This window comes from Buteo buteo, chromosome 6 (assembly GCF_964188355.1).
Source record: "Buteo buteo chromosome 6, bButBut1.hap1.1, whole genome shotgun sequence".
Classification (NCBI taxonomy): domain Eukaryota; kingdom Metazoa; phylum Chordata; class Aves; order Accipitriformes; family Accipitridae; genus Buteo; species Buteo buteo.
The window spans coordinates 16,498,332-16,519,981 of NC_134176.1; the positions used below are offsets into that span (position 1 = coordinate 16,498,332).

At 40.9% G+C, this 21,650-nt stretch overlaps 1 protein-coding gene across 1 annotated transcript in view; it reads right to left on the reverse strand.

Annotated features, from left to right (window-relative positions):
* Positions 1-4,038: 4,038 nt before the first annotated feature.
* C6H14orf132 (chromosome 6 C14orf132 homolog) overlaps positions 4,039-21,650 on the reverse strand; it is a 35,375-nt gene continuing 17,763 nt past the window's right edge. The window contains exon 2 of the mRNA XM_075029892.1: positions 4,039-5,972. Coding sequence (XP_074885993.1) covers positions 5,748-5,972 — 225 coding nt within the window. The 3' untranslated portion in view covers positions 4,039-5,747. The remainder of the gene's footprint in view (positions 5,973-21,650) is intronic.

Here is a 21,650-nt window from a genome sequence, read left to right on the forward strand (position 1 = left end):
TACTGTACAGATGATATTTGACTCATTAACATTCCATCCTTAAGAAACCTAGGTGGTTTTTGCTTTACAGGGAGACTAAGCAGAGCTTTGGAAGGTAAGTCTTGCATGTATTCTAACAACATGGGAAACTTTTCGAGTATTTTCTACAACTGAAAAATATCTTCACTAGCAGCCTGCATAGGAAAGATAAAATGGTGGCACAAAGCTCCCAAGACTTCCCGAAAAGATGGAGACACCATTTGCGCTCATGCGAAAGGGCATTTGCCTTTGTACCAACAGATCAACTCTGCCTATGACACTCAGGCAAACCTGCCTTCAGAGGCATGTCATTGAGGTCATAAGACATGTGACAGGTTTGTGTTATCACGGTTGTTTTCTTTTCCAGTTTCTGGCTGTGTTGCTGTAATTCCCAAAACAGGTTACTGCAAAGGTAGGACTGGTCATGTTATCTCAGTGTAAATACTCTGGTACAGGCCAGAATGAGATAAAATTGCCATGCATTTTGTTCTGCAAAGGTACGTATTCCCCTGGCATCTCCTGGGTAGACAATTGCACACGTTCCTCCTCCTTTGTGCCTGAAGGGCCAAAAACTAAAATGGCACATGGTTGGTCCCTAGCTGTTAGGATTTCCCTGTATGTCCAGAGAATAGCACAGTGATGACTTCATTTTCACTGTTTTGAGTTGGAAAGACAAGTAAAAAGGCGAAGAGGTGTTATATGAGAAAACACAAAAAGTTAGTGTCAGATCAAGGGCAGTAGGAGACTTTAAGGCCTCAGGATGCTTTGATTTGTTTAGGATGGTCCCAGGCCAGGGGCGAAGAGCTAACTACATGTTAAATCTTTACCTTATGGATGGTGGACCAATGTACTGATAACAATATACCTAGCAGAATATTGATCTCTGGCTCTTCTTCTGCAAATGGAACAAATGCACTTCTTTCCCTGAGGGTTAGCAAGCTGTAAGATGAGGAGGGACATGCTGTACCTGATGGTTAGTTCACTAAAACTCAGCTCAGGCTGTGTGTCCAGGAAGCCAGCAGGGCTCAGAAGGGCAGAGCAGGAGTTAATGAAGCGCTCAGCTCTGCCTGTCAGAACCCTGATGTCTGACATTATCACCAGGGACCTGACTGCCCTTTTCCTTTCTGCGCATTAACCAGATGAAATCCGATTCTCCAGAGCTCTGAATGCTCTAAAAGCAGAGAAGCATTTTCATCTGGGATTCTGATTTTTGGCCTATTTCTCTCAATAATGGAAATCATCCTTAAAAAGAATAATTTTCCAGATTCTGCTCCGTGATTAGCCACAGAAAACCCAGTAAAATTACATCAGATAGACAGACCTAAGTGAAATTAATAACTCAGCAGCCTGCAGAGAAATGTGAAGAAGATATTAACGACTGGAATTGTTTCAAGTCTAGCAAAACAGAAGTTTCTAATAATAGACAAAATACATAACAACCTATAGACTAAGGACTCCTGTTTTCTTTTGGTCCCAGACACAAAGGCACATTGTCCCTTTATCTTCAAATAAATGTACAGGTAAAAACTATAATGGCTGGCTGCTTCTGTTCACTCTTGATTTGGGACTTGTTATTACAGGCTGCTCAGCAGTTTGGTGGGATGCTGACCACCCTCAAGTCCTATTGCAAACAAAGATTTTGGAGGGGGGAAATCTCATTACTTGTGAGGTATTTATCAGCTCACTTGCCTACTCAAAGGGCTAAATGCATTATTTGTAGCAGGTGAGTCTCTCTGCTACTGTTGTTGCATCAGTTTCAAAATCTGTTGTTGTGTCGACACAGAAATACAGCTTCCTCCCTCATTTTATTTTAGGAGGATATTAATGCTGTGGTCAAGCACAGACTCCTAGCCCTGCAGATAAAAATGTAACAGGAGTAGCTGTGTGGGTTTCCCTACCCCACTCTCCTATCTAATGCACCCACCTCCATAACTGTTCAGCCTTTAGTCTCTGCTGTGGTGGCTGCACAGCTGCTGTGTCAAGCTGCTGGCTGCTTAAGATTTGTTTTGCTCTAAGAGACAATTCAATTATTTGATATGTTGCTATCGATCCCTAGAGGCCATGGCTAGCAGAGACATGTTAGGGCATCCAGTTTATCTACCTGCTTCCCCTGGCTAATCAATAACTTTGCAAAGTACACACAGTATCACTTCTTGTGTTTGTACAATGATGTTTACAAGATAGCTAGGGGTCTAACACTGCATATGGAAAGTGTTTTGCTTTGTCTACTACAGAGCAAACTCCAGTCAGGACCTTGTAACTTATCTGTGCTAGATGCTTTTATTTAAAGCACAGATCTACAAGTGGAATCCTGCTCTCATGCTGATACAAAAAGCGCTCAGCAAAGCACAGAGCCCTCTTCTGCTTTCACAGAGGAGCTTCAGAGAATGGCTCTGGGGAATGTGTTTGGACTTTCTCGTCACCCCTCAGTGAGTGACAGCAGTTATCCAACTGCATGGCTCCAAGGAAAGGAGAAGCTACAGTGCTCCAAGTCAAACTGCATTGACAGTTCAGGTTGTAACTTATACCCACATAAAGCAGCAGTAACACATTTCACAGGACCATACCTAAGAAATATCCACCATTCATCCATTTCTTCACCCCCCTCCATGGTGTCTCCAAACTTTATGATGGATGAGTGCCCTTTTTCAATGGTTGGATTTAAACCTTTCCTAACCTCGCAGAGGATGGAAGTGGTTGTAGCGGATGAAGCCAGAACACAACCTCCAGAAACATACTGTGCATGTTATCACTATCAAAGTAGATCAGAGCTTGAACCAGCTCTGCCCACTGTTATTTAGGGATTTTAATATACCTGACAACATTCTGTACAGACTCTTGCATGCGGTATCCTTGCACCTGCATCTTAAAACTATCTTTTCTCAACAGAGAAGCTGCGCAGTTAGTGTGCAGCTTAACTGTGAGACAGGAAATGCCTGCACTTGCAGCCTGTACCCAGTTTGCCATGTCACCCTGTCAAGCCAATTACTTTAATTAAAGTTTTTGCCTGGCCCTTCTTGACAACTCAGCCTCTAATGATGAAAATATGTACGACGACGATCTGGAGGCAGAACTCATTCTCCAACACTTCTGTTAGTACTATCAACTTGACATGAAAGTAGGAAACTTTCTTTGGGAAAAGCAACAGAAAGGTGTCACTCAGTTTCATTAGTAGAGTGGTGGTTCTTCGCTGTTCCCGCTCCAACGCTCTTCTTCATGGGTGAAGAATTTCGTCCAGTGCTTTGGGAGAGAGATGCAAACATTGCTAATTGCACTAAGATTAATATTCTAGGAAATTTAAACAAAGCACTCTGCTGGCAAATTCATTAAGCAGTAGAATAATCCCATTGGTGTAATAATCCCATTAATGATGGTGGAAACATTTTGCTCTTCATGCAAAAACAGGCCTTGCAAGATCTGGCCTAACTAGAAAGCCTACACAGACACTGAAGAAAAGTCCATGAATACTTGATACAATTATAAAGGCAATGGAATATCAGAAAATGGCTGGGGACAGTACATTTCACTAAGCAGTATTTCCACAGGTCCTACATGTTCGTACACCAGACTTTGTCCTGCTCAATTCTGCACTGGAAACTTCTCTGCAGCCTTCCAACCTCACTTAACAGCTTGCTTTGTGCTCAGCAAGAATAAGGAGGAGTGTAAGAACAGAAAAGGTACACAGTTTGTACAGCTCTCCCGTTTTTTATTATCCTCTGCCTATGAAGGAATGAATAGGTATTTTAGGACAGTGAGAACCATCATTTCTGTATCATTCTTAAGACTACAGAATTTGCTTTCTGTCCAGCTGATGTTCCAGAACTGGGCTTCTTGAACTTTCTCCCAGCACAGATCTCATCTGTCCTCAGCCATCTTCACAAAAATCTTGCCTCTAAACAGGGAAATAACTACATACACAGAAGCTCCGTTCAAGTGAGTTGTCATTTTTTTTCTCATCTTCAAAATAACTTAGTTTCTTTTCTCCCTCCCTCCTAGCTCTGTTTGCATCTTTCTCAGCTTTAAAGGCCAGTTCATGGGGGGGGGGGGGGGGGGGGGGGAAGACACATTGATTACTGAGTGGTTATAAATACTGATTTGGTTTGATTCAAGTAACTGTCCACCAGCCCTGCAGGAAAATGGGTTTAAACAGAAAAGAAGAAAATCCAAACCTCTCTATAAATTCAGCAGCTCTTAGTCCAGCCTCAAGCTCAGTGGCAGGCAAGTGTCAAAAATAGTCTCTGTGCCTGCAGACAAGGCTTTCTGGAATTAGGGTAGTGGCTGTATGAGACAGAAAACCTATACAGTACATGTAGACATAGAGGAAGAATTTGTCTGCTGCTCTCAAAGTGCAGACATTTTATATATTTGTGTTTATTTTTTAAGGGGGAAGAGGAAGATTTCCAACAGAGGTGATTTTTTTTTTTCTTCCCTCAAGATTTTATCATCTCTGAAGCAAGGAAGGCTACAGCTTGTTTTGAAAACATACAGCTCTTGAAAAGGAACTGCTCATGGGAACAATGCAGTGAAAATGTTGTTCCATACGATAAATCAGAGTTGTTACCTAAAGCAGGCTATATAAAAAAATCACTTCCAGGAGCCTCATCAGAACCCAGAGACATATTAACATTGAGATATAAGCACTTGCATCTCTGACACTTACTGCCTTTTTTGTGCTGTTTCTACCCCAGGACATACCTGACTCTTGCACTCCTTCATGAGCACAGTGTCTGATCTTTCTTTCAATTCTATTTATTTCATAGATGTCATTCACTGTTAATTAGGCCTTGCAATTTCCCCACATTCTTTTGATCCACCAATAAGCTTATGAAAGTACATGGCTGCTGCAGGAAATCTGGATTACAGTGAAATGAGCTGAAAAGCATGGTATTTGGCCTTTGTTTCCTGGAAGGGACACATCTACTAACCACTGCAACCCAGTACCTCTAGACAGAAATGGGAGCTTGTGCTGCTGCTCTGTATAACACATCCTTCTCTGGTGTGCAGAGGGTCTGCAGACCAGCCACACCTTGCAATAGCTGTGCCTCCTCCTGCAAACAGCAGACAGGTTTAGCATCAATTCATAGATTATCAATCAGATCCAGTAATTGATACTGGAAGGCAAGTGTTAGACAGCATGCATCTGCCTGTCATAGCTGTAATCATTTTGAACACAGCCTAGTAGCGTATGCACGTGCTGAAGACACACACATGATGAACTTGTACTTCATCAGAACTGAGCCAGTACCAACCATTTAGTCCACCTGGAAAACTAAGATGTTCAGCAAACATGATATAGAACAATTTCATACAACATTAAAGCACAGTAAAAAATGCACAAAAAAGCTGACAAAATGCAGAAGAGCTGCTAGAAAAATCTAAACAGTAGAAAATAAGCACTTTCTATATAAATCTCACTTTCTCTTTGTATTTACTATACCCACGTTGGTCTCTCTTTTATTACATTTCTATACAAAACTGGTATTGGCTCTGTTCTCAATTAAAGCTCTCACCTCCATACAATTTGCAATTGCATCCAAACTTTCTGCCATCAAGATTCTAGATGAGTAACTTGCATTTCACTTCCATGATTGTGGCAGCACTTAATCAACATAGTCCCTACCTATATGTATTTATATAGATATACATGTATATATACACACATACATACATACACATGACAAATACTGTTGCAGTTATCCTCTCTTCCAGTGTTTGGAGCGACAGTCATCCTAGAAGGTGAAGGCATACACCACTCCCACAACCACAATATTTCCAATTGTTGCTATTATTGCAATCCATAACAATATGGCATCATTTGAAGAACGGGATGTCTCTTCTGGTGGATTCTGCATGGAAGAAGCTGCATGGACATTGGCTGATGAGTTAAACAAGGAGTACTCCGTACTAAAGTCCTCGTTGGGTGAGTCCATAAAGGCTCCTCCCATAACAGGGAGCTGTGAAGAAAGATAGGGCAAAATTAGATTGAAGGCCAGTATCTGTATTTGCTTTGTCTCAAAGTCATTACAAAAGACTAACCACTAGCAAACCTGCAAAATTACTTTACAATAGTTCTTCCATTTCTGTTAGAATCACTATTATTGCAGAAAACCTATGTATATCACACGGACTATACATACAAGCTAGCACACAGGCTCCAAGTCAACCTAAGTAATTATATGCATTTAGAAAGAAGAGATATAGCTATCCACAAAGCACTCGCGTACCAAAATGTAAGTTTACAGCAACATGATTGTTTTCTGACTACCAGCAATGGTGTCATACTACCATAAGGCATCGAGCAAGCACAGCAAGGATGTGATGCAGAGAATCTGTTCTCCTTTCATGTATCACTCAGAAGCGAACCCTTAATTATGTAGAGATCATGCAAAAACATATGAATTGTAAAAGTTCTTACTGAAGAACAGGTGGAGTGTACTCTATGCACTAACTTCACTTGCAAAACATACCGTTGCAACGATTCAGGATTTATAAATCTATACAATGGAAAACTTCAAATTGGATTTTAAAAGGCTCCATAGCAATGAAGTAAGTGGCAGATTTCTAACGCTTCTCCCACCCCAGACTTCTCCTACAGGGAAGGACACAGTTTCTTTGGTGTTGTTAGTGGATTTCTCAGTGGTACCAGGAAAAGTTCTCAGTAAGATAGTAGTTATTCAATACAGGAACATGGAAAAGATAAAGAAAAAAGGAATCATTTAACCTTGTCCTTATACAGGTTCCAACTGTCTTCCCAACTTCATCCTAGATCACAACACATATTCTTCATGATTCAACAACTATTTTACCTTCTACATACAGGTGTAAAATTACATCCTTCTGCAAATGTATGGATTCCTCATTCAGGCAAGAGAAGGGTACCTACTGCAGTACAAAGACCACCTACTACTGAGAAAAAAGGTGTGCACAAAAGCTTTTTTTTTTTTTTTTTGCTTCCATCCTTGTCCCTTGTATGTTTGGGAATGCAAGTAGAGGGCGTTGCTTCAGAAAAAGCTGCAGAACATCTGCTTCACATATCTATAAATGCTCAGCAACCTCAGGAACTACAACTGTTACATACTGCAGGAAGAGCACTAGCAGTGTGATTATCATAAAGCCCCAAGTTTCTGCAGTACTCAGTAACTAAAACTCCCGAAGGACTGTAGTAGGTAGGTAGACCAAACCCATGGCTTTACTGGGGGGGGGGGGGGGGGGGGGACGGGACACGGGACGGGACGGGACAAAAACCCAGAGCCATATGTCCAAATCTCTCTGCCAGCCTAACCAGAAGGGAAAAATTCCATCATGGCCTTGATGACTGGTTTGGTCTTGAGCAATGAGTAAAACCTAGACATCAGTGCATCCTACCTACACTCTCCTTTCAGATCTGGTAGAACTCCAGTGCTTCAAGGAAAGCTGAAAAAAGTCTGAGAATGTTCTCCTTAAACACTCTTGCTGCAACACCAGCCAACCTTTCCTTCCCCACAGTGGTCTCCATGCTGCCGCTGCCACCTTCCAATCTCTAGACACAATTACAATATCCTGTTTTACACCCTACTTGTAAGTGCTTTTGGGTTTCTGGCATTACTATTCTTCACCTTTCTCAATAGGACTTTCTTCTACTGCCGAAACCCTCTGGCTCTGTAACAACAAAATAAAAATCCTTCCTGCTGTTATACTAGCAGTAGTGCTATTATAACTTCAGCAGTACTGTTGAAGTCACCACAGCCTATGAATAACAGAGGAACCAGCCTTGTCTTCGTTCAGCCACATCACAGAAGGCTGCTATACTATCAGCCCTAAATTACTGTGCCCACTGGGCTGAAAAATCAACCTCTTTTAACACCCTGACCTTCAACTCCCACATCACATTTTGACTCTCCCAGTAACCTCTCCCTTTAGTACCAAACTACACCCCTCCTGGCTGTGTGCTACTGTGCTAGGGAGGCTGCTAAACAGGACAGGATTTGAGGATAAACCACCTCACCTCTCCACAGTGGTGGCTGTAATCTATAAATTAGAGCAAAGAATTTGAGAAGCTTAAGAATAAAGTAACTTTTTTTGCTTGCTATCCATAACATTTTACAGAGCTATAAAAGAGTCTTTCAAAGCTGACTGCTGAACAAATTTCATCTGTACTAGAAAATATCATTTCACATTCAAAATGAAACAGAGAATGATGAAAGACCACAATGGATATGTCATACTACCTAATCCACATTAAATAAAGTTATCTTTGAGATCAAATATGATTAGACAAAAGCAGTTTGCAAGAAACGAAACAGGAAATTGCAAGAGTCAAGTTTGATACATTCTCCTTGCGTCAAAGATTTTTGCTGCCAGTTTCAACACAGAGTGTGCTTTAAAGAGAGAAGCAGCTTCACAACAAGCCCAGCTTGATGTTTTGAATCTAATTCCACTGGCCTTTATGTCTTGGGATTGGATAAGGAAAACATTGCTTAGTTTAATCAGGATTTCTTTTATGTAGAGATTGCCACAAAAGGCAATTCTGACTTCAAACAAAAGTGTATTTATGCAGTGATGCTGCCATTTAACAGCTATGGAGACATTAGTTAAAGATCTTCGTAACAAGTGACAGGCATACATTTACCATACTGGCAGCAAAATGCTCAATCTGAGGCACTTCCCTCCTTAGCAAACCATTTTAAGGCTATCAGCATTTAGGACGGTCAGTTCTGCAAAATCTTTCAGCTGGAACAATCATCCAAAATAGAGAGGTACACATATACGTGCATGTGCCCAAGAGAGCGGGAGGTCACGAGCACTGTTCTGGTGAGTGACACCTGGGTTTTGGGCCACACATCCTGTGCTTTCAATGACTTATTTGAAGTGACAAGCTTCCACCCTGTTAGTCCACCTGGTGCTGTCACGGAAGCAGGGAGCATTCATGTAGCAGCACAGCTACACACCACACTAGTGGCAAATGATGTCAGATCTGAATCTCCTTGTACCATCTAAGGCTCAGACAAGCTGTTTGCACCATCTGAGGGGAACACATGGTGAAACAGCTCATCTGAATCTCCGAAAGGTTTGCGGTGACCTTATATAAAGCACTGACATTCAGCACCTGGCACAGGCTCTTTCTGTAAAATTGACTTCCAGTTTTTCTGTTTGTAGGTCAGTAGCACTTCACCGCAGATCTGGAAATAAACCTTACTGCCAATTTCCCATTTGCAGAAATCATCCCTTACTAAATGTGTATTCCCCCCTTCTCACTGCTAAAATGGCCTCACATAAGAGCACAGGAATGGCCATATGGTGTCAAACAGAAAGTCCGTCTCCCTCGTGTGTTAGTTCCAACAGTGGCCATAAATAGATGCTTAGGAAAGAGTAAGAGCACAAGAGGACAAGCACATCTGATACTACCCCTTAACCATTCACAGCCTCCAACTGTGTTCAGCTTAGGAAATTCATAAGCCAGATACTACTGCTATGGATTTAATAATTTACAAAGAATTTTGCTACCATGAAGGTGTCCAGCCTCCACCTGAGCTCATCTAAAGCTGAGCATCCTTCTCAGTCTGGCCTCTGACTCCTCCTTAACAGTCAGGGTTGCCCAGTAATTAGAGTCATGTAAATCATCCTTGGGAGATATGCCCATCTCTCCACTGAAGAGAGGGAAGCACAGATGATTAATATCAACTGGCAATCTATCTTTTTGGTAGATTAACTTCAGTGAGATGAATCTCATCCTCAGTCTTGATGTCTTTGTTCTCCCCAAAGGTACAGTATCTTCCCTCTGCAGTCTTATTTGAGGTATCACATTAAAGGCTGTGAGACATCCAGACCTGACACTAATGGGAGTTGCGAAGTGCCTGTGATAAACAGTAGGCTAAGGATAGACAGCCTGCAGTGCTTTCTGTGCTTGCTCTATTTTTCTGTCCGTGCCTCTACAAAGCAAACATACACCAATTCACATCAGCCAAGAACTTCACCCATGTCACTGCCATTACAGTGACCTGCAGTCTGTTTTAGCCTCCGAGGGTTTTTATAGCTCAAAGTTGTGCAGAACCTGTGCCACCCTCGCCAAGAGCGCTGGGCGAGGAGGTCAGAGCAAAGGGTTAACTGGGAGACGTGACAGCGAGGGACATGGCAGGAGCAGATGGCGAGGGGGAATGCTGTAGCACTGTTTGGAAATAAAACTCTTTTCCTAGTGACTCTGTCGATACTGTTAAGTAGCGCTAATAGTACATCTCTTGCTAAATGGCTTCTGGGACTGGCGAAGAAAGAATTCAAATCATTAAATAGCAACAGGCGGAAAAAACAAACAGCATGTCAAGTGGTAATGAGAACACCCACTGCGCTGAATACCTCCTACTGACATCCAAGAGGATGCTTTAGGGTCACGAGCAGAAGGCGGCTCTTGAACAGTTAAGTGATACACTTTCCAGTTAGCAGAAAAATCCTATTTTATAACCAGAATGATTCACATGAAGGAAAAACAACATGTCAGGTACGAGTCACCAATACTCTAAAAATGATACCTTTCTTAAGTACGATCACAGAAAATCCATTACTTCACAATAACATTGCTCCGTTTCTTTGAGAATCGGGTGTCCATCATTTTTTCATAGTCAGCTAGAGAAGCGTAACACTTAATTCCTGCTACCTCACTGGGCACCCAGGCTTGGCATAGAGATTTGAAAGCATAGCTGAATCTTCTAGTAGCCATTTTCCAGAAATTATGAAACCTCAGCAGCAGATTTAACAGCTGTGCTGTTTCTTGACCCTGGCCTTACCACACACCACTCTGGGGATGGGATGCTGACAGGCAAAATGTCACCCCAGCTCAGACGTCATTCTGTAAAATCCCTGTTATTACTTCAGAATATCTAATTTTTCAGTGTTTCTTTTTGGTTAAATTTTAGACAGCATATTTTGACATGATAGCATATTTTGAACACATAAAATGAAATTATTATTTCCTTCTGCCCTGCCAGCGTGTGATTGCTGTACTGCATATTTGTGTCTGAAAACTTTCTAGCTGCAATCACAAATCAATCTAACGCAGTTGCCAAAGATGGTAGCAATATACAGGTTTGCAAAAGCATCATAACCATATTTTATTTCTTAAGCTCTTTTTAAATAAATGTTTGTCACTAAAGAGATACCCCACATGACCAATATTCTCCCCACTAATTCTCTTGTGTCTCACAGAAACGTGCATATATATATATATATTCTCCTCATCTAAAGCAGACACTATTATGTAAATGAAGATGCCCTGGCTACTATTTATTTACTGGTATTATCTAGAGAACCAAGTTCTGTCCACCATTTCCCAGAATATCACCCTACTACTTACAATGTGAAGACTGGGTACACAGTGACAATCAGGACAGTTATTCCATGTTCACTGCAAGTAGATTAGTTTAAATGCATTAAAACCCCACACAACCAAAATTAAATGCACCTAAGGCAATTCTCTTTAAATTCATTAAACACATCTCTAAAGAGGGAGGATCCATGCAAATGCTTTATACAGTTAACTTCAAATTCTCATTTAACTAATTCAGATCCCTGCTTCACCTTGAAATCACAGTCTCAGGTTGACAAGCTTAGGAAAAACAGCTGCTTATTTTCAAAATATAGTTGTCAAAATGCTCACCCTACCAGTGGCAATGGAAAAATTTCACTCTAACTTGGAAGCATCAGGATTTCACCTGTTATTTTTAATCTTGTTAAAACCTCTCTATTCCATCAACCCCTACTTTTCTTCTAATTCATCATATTCCTAGGACCTGTGTATTACTTTTTCTGCTGCTTTCTCAATTCATGCTATGCTAGATGTAATGTCTTTAGATGAGATCACTGTTCACAGTTGTTCCTTATCAGCAGTATCTCAGATGCCAGAGGTTCGGTTTTCAGCCTTGCTGTTGAACCACACTAAGAGTTGCCATGGCCAACAGGTGTCTAGATATTCAGGAAGGAACATTCCAAGATGTTCCAAGATGCTGCAGCAGACACTTCGATTCTGAGTTTGCCCTTGGCTGTAGAAACTGGTTTCCCTGAACTAAGGTATTCCCATGGGGAACCGAGCTCAGCTAGATCTTTGTCCCTAAGCACAGCTACCCCTCAAGAGCCTTATGTGAGCACATGCCTTGTGCAGACTGGAGCACCTCTCTGTGGAAAGTTACTCTCCTGAATCAGCTGCAACAAACAGTGTAAATAACTGGCATGAAGGTAAGTGTTGTCACCTTGATTTTTTCACTCTCATATTTCTGCATAGGTAGCATCCAAGGTACCCTAATGATAAACATGCTGTGATTCCATTCCCACAATTTACATCTGCCTAGCACCCCCTTGAAATAGCTTTTATTATTTCAAAGAAAAAAACCCTACTGCTTTCAAACTATTATTCTCAACCAACTGATGTTGGATTTCATCTTCCAAGTGTGGAAGACTGAGAACAAACAAAAACCTTTTCATTGCTGACAAGCCTCAAACAGAAACAAGAGGAGTTTCTCACCCTATCCCTGGTCCCAAGAATCCCTCCTCTTTCCAGCCAATGCCAGCAATGCTGCACCAAGGAAAAGAGCAAGCTTTACCAGTGTTGAACAGAAATGCAAACAACCTGTATGAAGAAGCTGCAACTCCAAGTCACATATAATCCAAATTGTGAATCTGTATACTCTAAATTCGATGGGGTGGAGAATACCACAGAAGCGTGCAGGGCAATCAAGCAGACATGCTTTAAACTACCTGGATGTGCCAGGAACAACCTTCAAACAGCAGCACTAGCTGACGTTCCACATAACTAATACAACGGAGGTTAGCATCCTATTGTGGACACCATGCTGGGGAAGTAGAAGATGCCTGGGTCCCATTTACACACAGTTATAACTTTCATGCTTCCAGGAGCACATGTACATAGAAGAAAAAACACAAACAGAGGGAGCCAGAAAGGCAAGTATTTATCAATATGGAAAAACTCAGCAGGAGGCTATAAAACTAACCATCAGTGTTATCACAAGTAGGAGCTATTCAAATCTGTTTACAATTTCCAAAACTGGCAAAACAGAGGACCTTTTCACACCATATGTAGTCATGCTGGGAAACTCAGAGAGAACAGGAATTCCTTTAGAGATTAAGAGCAACCTACAGAGCTGTATCAGTTTAATATTGAACATGATTCTGGAAGGGCTTCAAACACCAAGCTTTGAGTTTAAACTCTTTAATCATATGCAAGAAGAAAGAGGTGCTGATTATCCCACCTATTGGACAGTTTCTTGCAGAATCTTCTGATATTTTTGGAACTGGTAACTTCAAAACCAAACTTCTGGATTTAACTGGATTTACATGGTCTGCTGCTCTGATCCACACTGGCAATTTCTTTCTGGTGTCAAGTTCCTCTATTACAAAAAACCAAACAAACCAAAAAACCCAACCAAAAAAAAAACCCCCAAAACCAATCTGGGGGAAAAGAAAGGAACACTGCCTAGGGCATAATGTTTTAATGTCTCAAGGGACAGCTTTGCTCTAAAGACACAAGGCGGTATCACTGACTGAAAACAAGCACACAGCTACACGGTATCAGTGGAAGTTTCAGTTGTTCTTACGCTGAGAGTAAGTGGCACTTTATGTGCTGGAGGATAAAGAAGAAAAGGAAGAGTAACACAAGCTGGTTGTAATGGCATTCCGTATCTGCAAGAGGAAAAGGCATTCCCACCATAAATAGAAAAGTCAAATGATGAGGCGTAAATGGAAAACCACAGAGCAGAGCTCAAGAGTGGACGTATAGGAAAAAACTGAATGAAGCCTAATCCCATTTCACAAAGTGAAAAAGGGCTGCACGAGCCCTTCCTCCACCGTGATCTTTGCAGCCATGTTCATCTCTCACAAAATGTCAATGCCTCATCAATTTACTGTTGTGGCCAAGGTATCTTGGTAGCAGAGAAAGGGGCTGACATTCGTATTCTTTTGATTTTCCTTCTGCTCCCTCTCCCTGAGCCTAACAAGATGCTTAGGTTATTCCTGGGGGGAAGGATGGGAATTGGCAGCCATTCACAGTAATGGAAGCAGTGACACAATTTCAAAACTAGAACTAGTTCCAGATGAAAAATTGTTTAAATCACTAGACTTGAGGCATGGGCAAAAGCAGTGATTTTGTAAATCACTGTATCCTTCAGTATTCTGTAATCGGGATGCTTCTCACAAACACTAAAAGAATTTCAAGGGGCAGGTGTTAGGGACTAGACCTAGAAGGATATAACATTTTGGACATTATCTTATTCCTCTAGAGAAAAAATAATTACATACAAATTCCTCTATGGTGCATATGCTGACCACTGTTCAAACCAACACCCAGTAGCAATAAAAAAAAACTTGCATGCTACCTCCAATCCCTGTTACACAGCCCATGAAAAATTAATTGGCTGAGGTTTAACTAAAGCACACTAACAGGCATAATATACCTTAGCTCTGTTCCATCAGAGTAATTACTTACTATTCCATGCAGACTCAAAAGCTTTCAAACTATACATCTAATGTATTTTACACAGCGATGGTCATACTACAAAGACAAGTTGGGATACATTTGCCTATCGAGGAAAGTAATCGCTACCATTGCAGCTCTGCTGTACCTAATGATACGATATAAATGCCTCATTTTCAGCACATTTGAGATAGCTACCTGGAATCTATCTTCAAATATGATAACGTAAGAGTTAGGTCAGTCCCCCCATCATAATGCAAACCCACTGGGAAAAAATTATTCTGTGATGACTTCCAGAGATTAATTCCCCCATGCAAAATACTTGCAGGCATCCAATAGAAAGCCTCAGAAGGGAAATCAAAACAATTTAATAGTCTCAGCATATATAAACTTAAAAATCATTATGGAATAAGCTATCAGACTCCCTGAAAAAAAGCAGAGGAGAAAGAAAACTGGTAATTATGTATACAATTTTATTTTGGCTATGCATCATTTTCACCCAATGTTTTTTTCCTTTTTTTTTTCTCTTTTCATTTCATTTTCATGTTGCATTACATTTTCAGGAACAAAAAAGGGTAGAGGGCTGAGGTATATTGACAGAATATTTGACATACATCTCTCATCTCTTATTTAAAGCTATTTTTGCAAACATTTTTGCTTGCTTGGCACCTAGTTCAAGACACACAACAAGCCTGAGAGTCAACCAAAATAATGTATTCCAGTGGAAGTGGACAAAATAAAGGAGAAAAAGCTGACACAGTGTTAGCCCTCTTCGCATCTGGAGACCTCAAGGGTAGCGGCTGGCACAAAGGTCAAGTAAAGCATACAGAGCAGCTTCTAGGAAGAAAGGAGGACTGCCAAATGTTATCCCTACTGCATACACTTCACTTGACGGAATACCAACATCTGGCAGGTTGCCATACATCTTGATCCCATCAGGCATATCAGGCTCAACATATGGCTTGAACAACCTATAGAATGCATATCCTCCTTCAACTTATTCTGTAATGCTTCAGTAGTGGTTTACAGCTGAAGAAGAAGAAAACACGCAATTTGCTTAAAAATTAATACTATTCTCTTGCATTTTTGTCTCATGAGTGAGTTAATCACACAATACACAAGAAAACAAAAATTGGAAGGTGAAAAAACGTTGACGATTTCCTAATTTCTAGTATTTGAAGAGTAGTATTCATCATGCTAAGGAAAGTTTCTTCCAACATAACTATTTGTTGAATATCATGAAGAGACTAAAAGCTCGATCATGTGTAAATCTTGAGTGCTTAAGAACTCAGTGCCACCAGGCAACTATTTCAACCATCTTCTAGATTTACTGTTCCCACAGCAGAGTCCAAGGAAGAGAAGTAACGTGTTTCTCATCCACTTCAGTGCAAAGTCAGCAAGCATAACATGAACACATTTCACGAATGGCTTAAAATAAGCCTGGATTTTTTTTTTATTTTATTTTATTTTTTTTACTTTGAAGTAAAAGAGGAGCACCCATACGGGATGTTTCACTGGCTCTTTCAAGGGGACAGAAGCCTTCAAAGTGTGAGAACAGCCATCATCAAAGCCAAATATTCCGTATGTTCTCACAAACCCAGATTCTCACAATGTAGGCTTTTCTCATGTACCAAGACCATCAAAGGATGATTAAGTGTGGCTGAACTAGGCAGCAGCTGATGATATCTTTATCGTGCCAAACAAAAACAGAACAGCCAAGCCATCTGTGTTGTGAGCTTATGCTTAAGATTGTTTAAACAGTTCAGAGCACATTACAAAAAAATATAATAAATTATACATTGATTCTTTCTCCCTAGATAAACATGTCTATATATGTGTAGGCCAAATTGCACTCCTTAGTGGCTGACATACGCAGAGGATGGGCACAAATCAATGTATAATTTGTTATACTTCTATTTGTAATTTGATATTTGTGCTTTGAACTCTTGTAGTTGGTGAGGCTGCACAGGATAATTAAAGACATGAATATGTAACAGCTTTCCTCAGGAATGAATTTTTTTCCTATCCAAAAGTGATTTCTGTGAAAGCTTGTTCAGTTATTCTTGTGTTATGGAAGGCTGAGCAGGGAACAAGAAAATAAAGTCAAAATAGAATCATAGAATCAGTTAGGTTGGAAAAGATCTTCAAGATCATCGAGTCCAACATCAGCCATGCCCACTAAACCAGGTCCTTAAGTGCCACGTCTACACGTTTTTTGAACACCTCCAGGGATGGTGACTCCACCACTTCCCTGGGCAGCCTGTTCCAATGTCTGAAAACCCCTTCCAGTAAAAGTTTTCCCTAATATCCAACCTAAACCTCCCCTGGCACAACTTGAGGCCATTTCCTCTCGTCCTATCTCCAGACACCTGACAGAAGAGACCAGCACCCACCTCACTACAACCTCCTTTCAGGTAGTTGCAGAGAGCGATAAGGTCTCCCCTCAGCCTCCTTTTCTCCAGACTAAACAGCCCCAGCTCCCTCAGCCGCTCCTCATAAGACTTGTGCTCCAGGCCCCTCACCAACTTGGTCGCCCTTCTCTGGACACGCTCCAGCACCTCAATGTCTTTCCTGTAGTGAGGGGCCCAAAACTGAACACAGGACTCGAGGTGCGGCCTCGCCAGTGCCGAATACAGGGGGACGATCACCTCCCTGCTCCTGCTGGCCACACTATTTCTGATACAGGCCAGGATGCCGTTGGCCTTCTTGGCCACCTGGGCACACTGCTGGATCATATTCAGTATTTGTATTGTATTGTATTTGCATTTGCCCCTTCATTTTATTCAGTGGAATCTGAATTATGGCCTGGCCTGCTGGCCTGGAGAGCAAACACAGTTGCAAAAAAAAGTGCCTGTCAGAAGCATAACACTCCTGGCTACGGGAGACCTTAGGATGTGCATGGCAGTGCAGTTTCCAATGCAACCAAAGAGCTGGCTGGGTTCTTCAGTCCGAAGCTTACATACTCAGACAATGAACTCACTGATCTAGATTATAATACTTCTATACACACTGAGGTTTTATTTATGACCCTACTGAAGCCAATTTAAGTTAAATATCATAACCTCATTTTTTCATGGCATCAATGAGTGTACGGTAAAAAGATTAAATGATGAAGGAGATAAAAATTGGACAAGTCAGAGATTTTCACCAAGGAACCACTGGTTCTGATACAGGCACAGTTAAAAGTGGAGGTTTGGGATATCCCTGCACCATTTAGTGCAGCCTTTGAACTCAGATGGGCTGCCTAATAAGGGAGACGTCTTAAAGAAAGGTAACAGGCAAAGGAAGTTTGATCAGAGCTAACCTCAAAACATTCTGGAGGTTGTTGCTTCCTTGCCCCAGCAGCCTAACAGCTATCCATCTACTCACAGAGGGACTTACCCCAGCCATGCTGAAGTCTTCAGAATTGCAGCTCAAGCCTTTTTCAAGCTGAGCATGACTTGTCAAAAATCCAACACAGGAATATTAACAAGCAGCATGGGAGTCTTTCAGTAACAACAGTGCAAATATCTAGTACTTGCAAAAATGCAAGCATCCCTCTCATCTTTAATCACATACATTTCGGAATGCTGGTTTGAAGATCTTCATTTCAAAAATATCTCCACAAGACTTAAGCATCCCACACCACCATTCTGTGTCTTGCATGAATAAATCCATTACACAATAAGGTACTGAGTGCTCAGGAAGAAAAGTCACAATGAAAAATGATTGCAAGAGATGCCCCAAGAAACAAAGCCATCAGCAAAAAAACAGAGAGGTTCACTTCATCTGGTTTGCACCCTCAAAGCAGTCTCCCTAAAAACATTCTCAAACTCACCATCCAGTCAAAAGGAGGTAAATTTAGGAATTTAAACTGGACACCAAGATCTCTCTTGGAAAGACGCCTATTTCTCTCCATTGGCAATATATGGGAATGTAAGTACTTAATCTTGAGGGAGTGCACACAGTGCTCATTTGCAGGTTTATACGAGAAATTTTTACCTTGTTAGGTGCTGGTAGAAACATATTTCCTACTCCCATTATTACATTCAAGGCCTTAGATTTGCAGTAAAAAAGTGACAGACAGACAGACATCTAAAACTATCTACACAGACCTATCTTAAATGTAACTAAATCAATACACTAATAATACAAGGAATAGCAGAGAAAAAGGGAAGGATTTTTCAAAAGAAATTATAATTTCTTTAAAGCAATTCTGCATTTTGTCATTTTGAAAGTGCCCTGCAAATCATGAGTCCTTTTGTAATATGAACGATTGTATGCTGAAAGCATAGTCAAAGGGATAAAAGCAACATCCGATAACAAATAGATGACCATAATAAACAGATGACCATGTTCACTCAAGTTAAAATAGGATCAAGTTAGAAAGTTTAAAACTTTCCAAATAAAACAATGTTTTCTACATATTTGTTGGTAGGTCTGAACTCAAGACAATCTTTTATGCAAAGTTTCTCCAATGCCTAAGATCTTTGCACTCTGTAAAAGCACAGATGCTGCTCTGAGTGCCTTCCTCCTACCTCATTCAATACCTGATCCAATTCTCCATTGAAAATAAACTGGAAATCATGCCTTAATATACTCTCTGACTGGGAAGACTGTACAAAATCGATCTCTGCATTGCATCCTTAAAGGAGAACATAATTCCTTTCATCTGTGGTTTGCCATTACTTGAAGTTCCTCTAAATTAAGGAAAGATGTTATTTGTTTATTGGCAAGTACATAGAATTAGTTACAGAACAAAAATGCATTTAATCCATCCTGTTGCTCAAACAGCATCATGGAAATATAACTGACAAAATGCAGTATATCAGTGCAAGACAACTGCCCAGCTTAGAGATTCACCACATAAAAATAAGCTCCAGCTCAGTTCAGGAACAAGTGACCTACAGAAGTAGGAAATTATAAAATATTAGAAAAATATTCCAGGCTTGGCTTGTATGGGAAACATGCGAATCACTCTTGAACCTTTTATTTCCAGATTGCTGGTATGAAATCAAGTTAAGTCAGTCAAACAAACAAACCAAATTTAAGAGATGAATACGATGTGGTTTCAGGCCAATTCCAAACCACATTCCACTACAGTACAATCTAGAGAGCTTGTAGAAGCCAGTGGAAAAGCTCTACTGGCTTCAAAGCAGAAACACTAGTGATTGTAGACAGCCACCCAACTGGAGAAAAATAGTTTGAGACATACTGGGCACCATGGGCAAGCAGGCTCATCAAGAAACTCTTATTTGCATCCTTGCTATTGCCTGAATACCTTCAGAAACGTACATTTCTCTGTGCTTCTTTCATTATTATATTGTTGTTGTTGTCATCTTACTTCTTCATGAAATTCTTCTGAACAAAAGTTCAGGGGTTTTTTGGCAGAACGGTTGACCTTCCCTGCAGTGTCACTTAGTTTTAGTTTACACAAAGCCTGCCACAGCGAGGTCCCAGTCTTACCTAGGCATTTCAACTACAGTGTAATTAATTTATAACTATAACTAGTAATCAGAATTATCAGTGGCTCTTCATACCAAGAGTCAATACAGCGTAAGCAACCAACTGCTGTCAGATATCCTTTACCTATGCATGGCATATCCATGTCCGCTCTATGCATGAGATAATCAAAGCAGTGGATTCATTGAATCTAGTTCTTCTCTTTGCATTAGTTTTATATTGACATTTACTGCAATAATATACTATAAGTTTCGGGGAATTATAAGCAAAAAAAAAAAAACACACACCTGTCATTTTTTCACCTGACCTATGTTAGGAAACAAGCAGTGTAGTGCCTCCCATTCAGAATAACCTGAAATCAAAAAGGATTCCCCATGGGAAAATCTTGAAGACATTGAGGATGGTGGAGTTTCATTATCCTGAAGTGAATCTCTGAACATACCTGTTTGACCCAGCCTGTGATACAAAACACACTTAGATAAAACACACATACAACAACAAAAAGCAGCAAGTCAAACTCCTCAGACGGACAAGAATTGTGACCGTGATCTCTAAGAAGGAGGACTGGGTCCCAGTAAATAAAAGAGCAAATGCAGCATGGATAAACTTTAATTATATTTGGCTCCCTCAAAACAGATGCTCACAGACAGATTTCTGTTTCACCCACTAATGACTGTCATACACAATCATGTCACTGATTTCAGAGGGCTGCAGGGTTTATATGCTTGCAGGCAAAACTGACAAGACACAACTAAAGAATATTCACAAAATCCAACACCCTGCTTCGTCCAACAGGGATATTCACATACTGTGATGGAGGTAAGAACCAGATTGTGCCACGCTGTTTCAGGAAGAGGAATAATCGTCAGACTGTGCTGGTGCCTGTTACAGCCTCTGCATGTAAAAGCAATGGCCCTCCTGACTGTGGCTTGGGAAGCCACAGTGTGCTGCTCCTCCTCACTATCTGGTCTGGGTTTCTGGATCATCACATACTGCTGAAAGGATAACAGGAGGTAGTGATATGAGAAGACAGACACAGATAGGGAGGGGGGTCAGAAAGAAGAGGTACATCACAAACATGTGCAGGGGAAGGCAGTCTGTTGGGAAGTCATATATGCCTTGTGTACTTCGCATTGGCCCAGAGTAAACCCCCTCCCCAGAAATTTAAGAGAGTCTAATTACTTCAGATATGAGCCCTGTAAGATTTTACAGTGGGCCTTGGTCAACTTCAACATTCTGTTCCAAGATCTACAAAGAATGAGATGGGAAATGAATATACTCATTCCTCAGTCCAAGGCCATGTTTCTCAAGCTTGTTATCTTCCCAGCTAAGATGAGAACACATCAAAATGGAGCTCAAGTCAGGAGTTAAGCAGCACTGCTGTCAGGAACCTTGTTTCATCCAATTTTATCAAGAGCAGCTTCTTGTTCTTACAGTTTAAATAGAGAAGGAAGAGGAAACAGAAGCAAAAACTTTTGTCCCTCTCCTTCAATTCTGTGGGTCTTTCTCAGTGTGAAAAGAGGGACTAACATGCCAATTCCCACATACACATAAGGGTCGCTGATGTTAAACATGTTCTTCAAATACCAAGCAGGGATCCTGTCTGTGTATTGCAGCTCTGCCCACAGCAGCATTTTTCTTCCTAAATTACCCCCAGCACTGATACAACAAAACCAGTGCCACCATCTCCAAGGTGAAAGCAGAGCCTGGATTTTGCATGCCAGCCCCAGAGACAGAA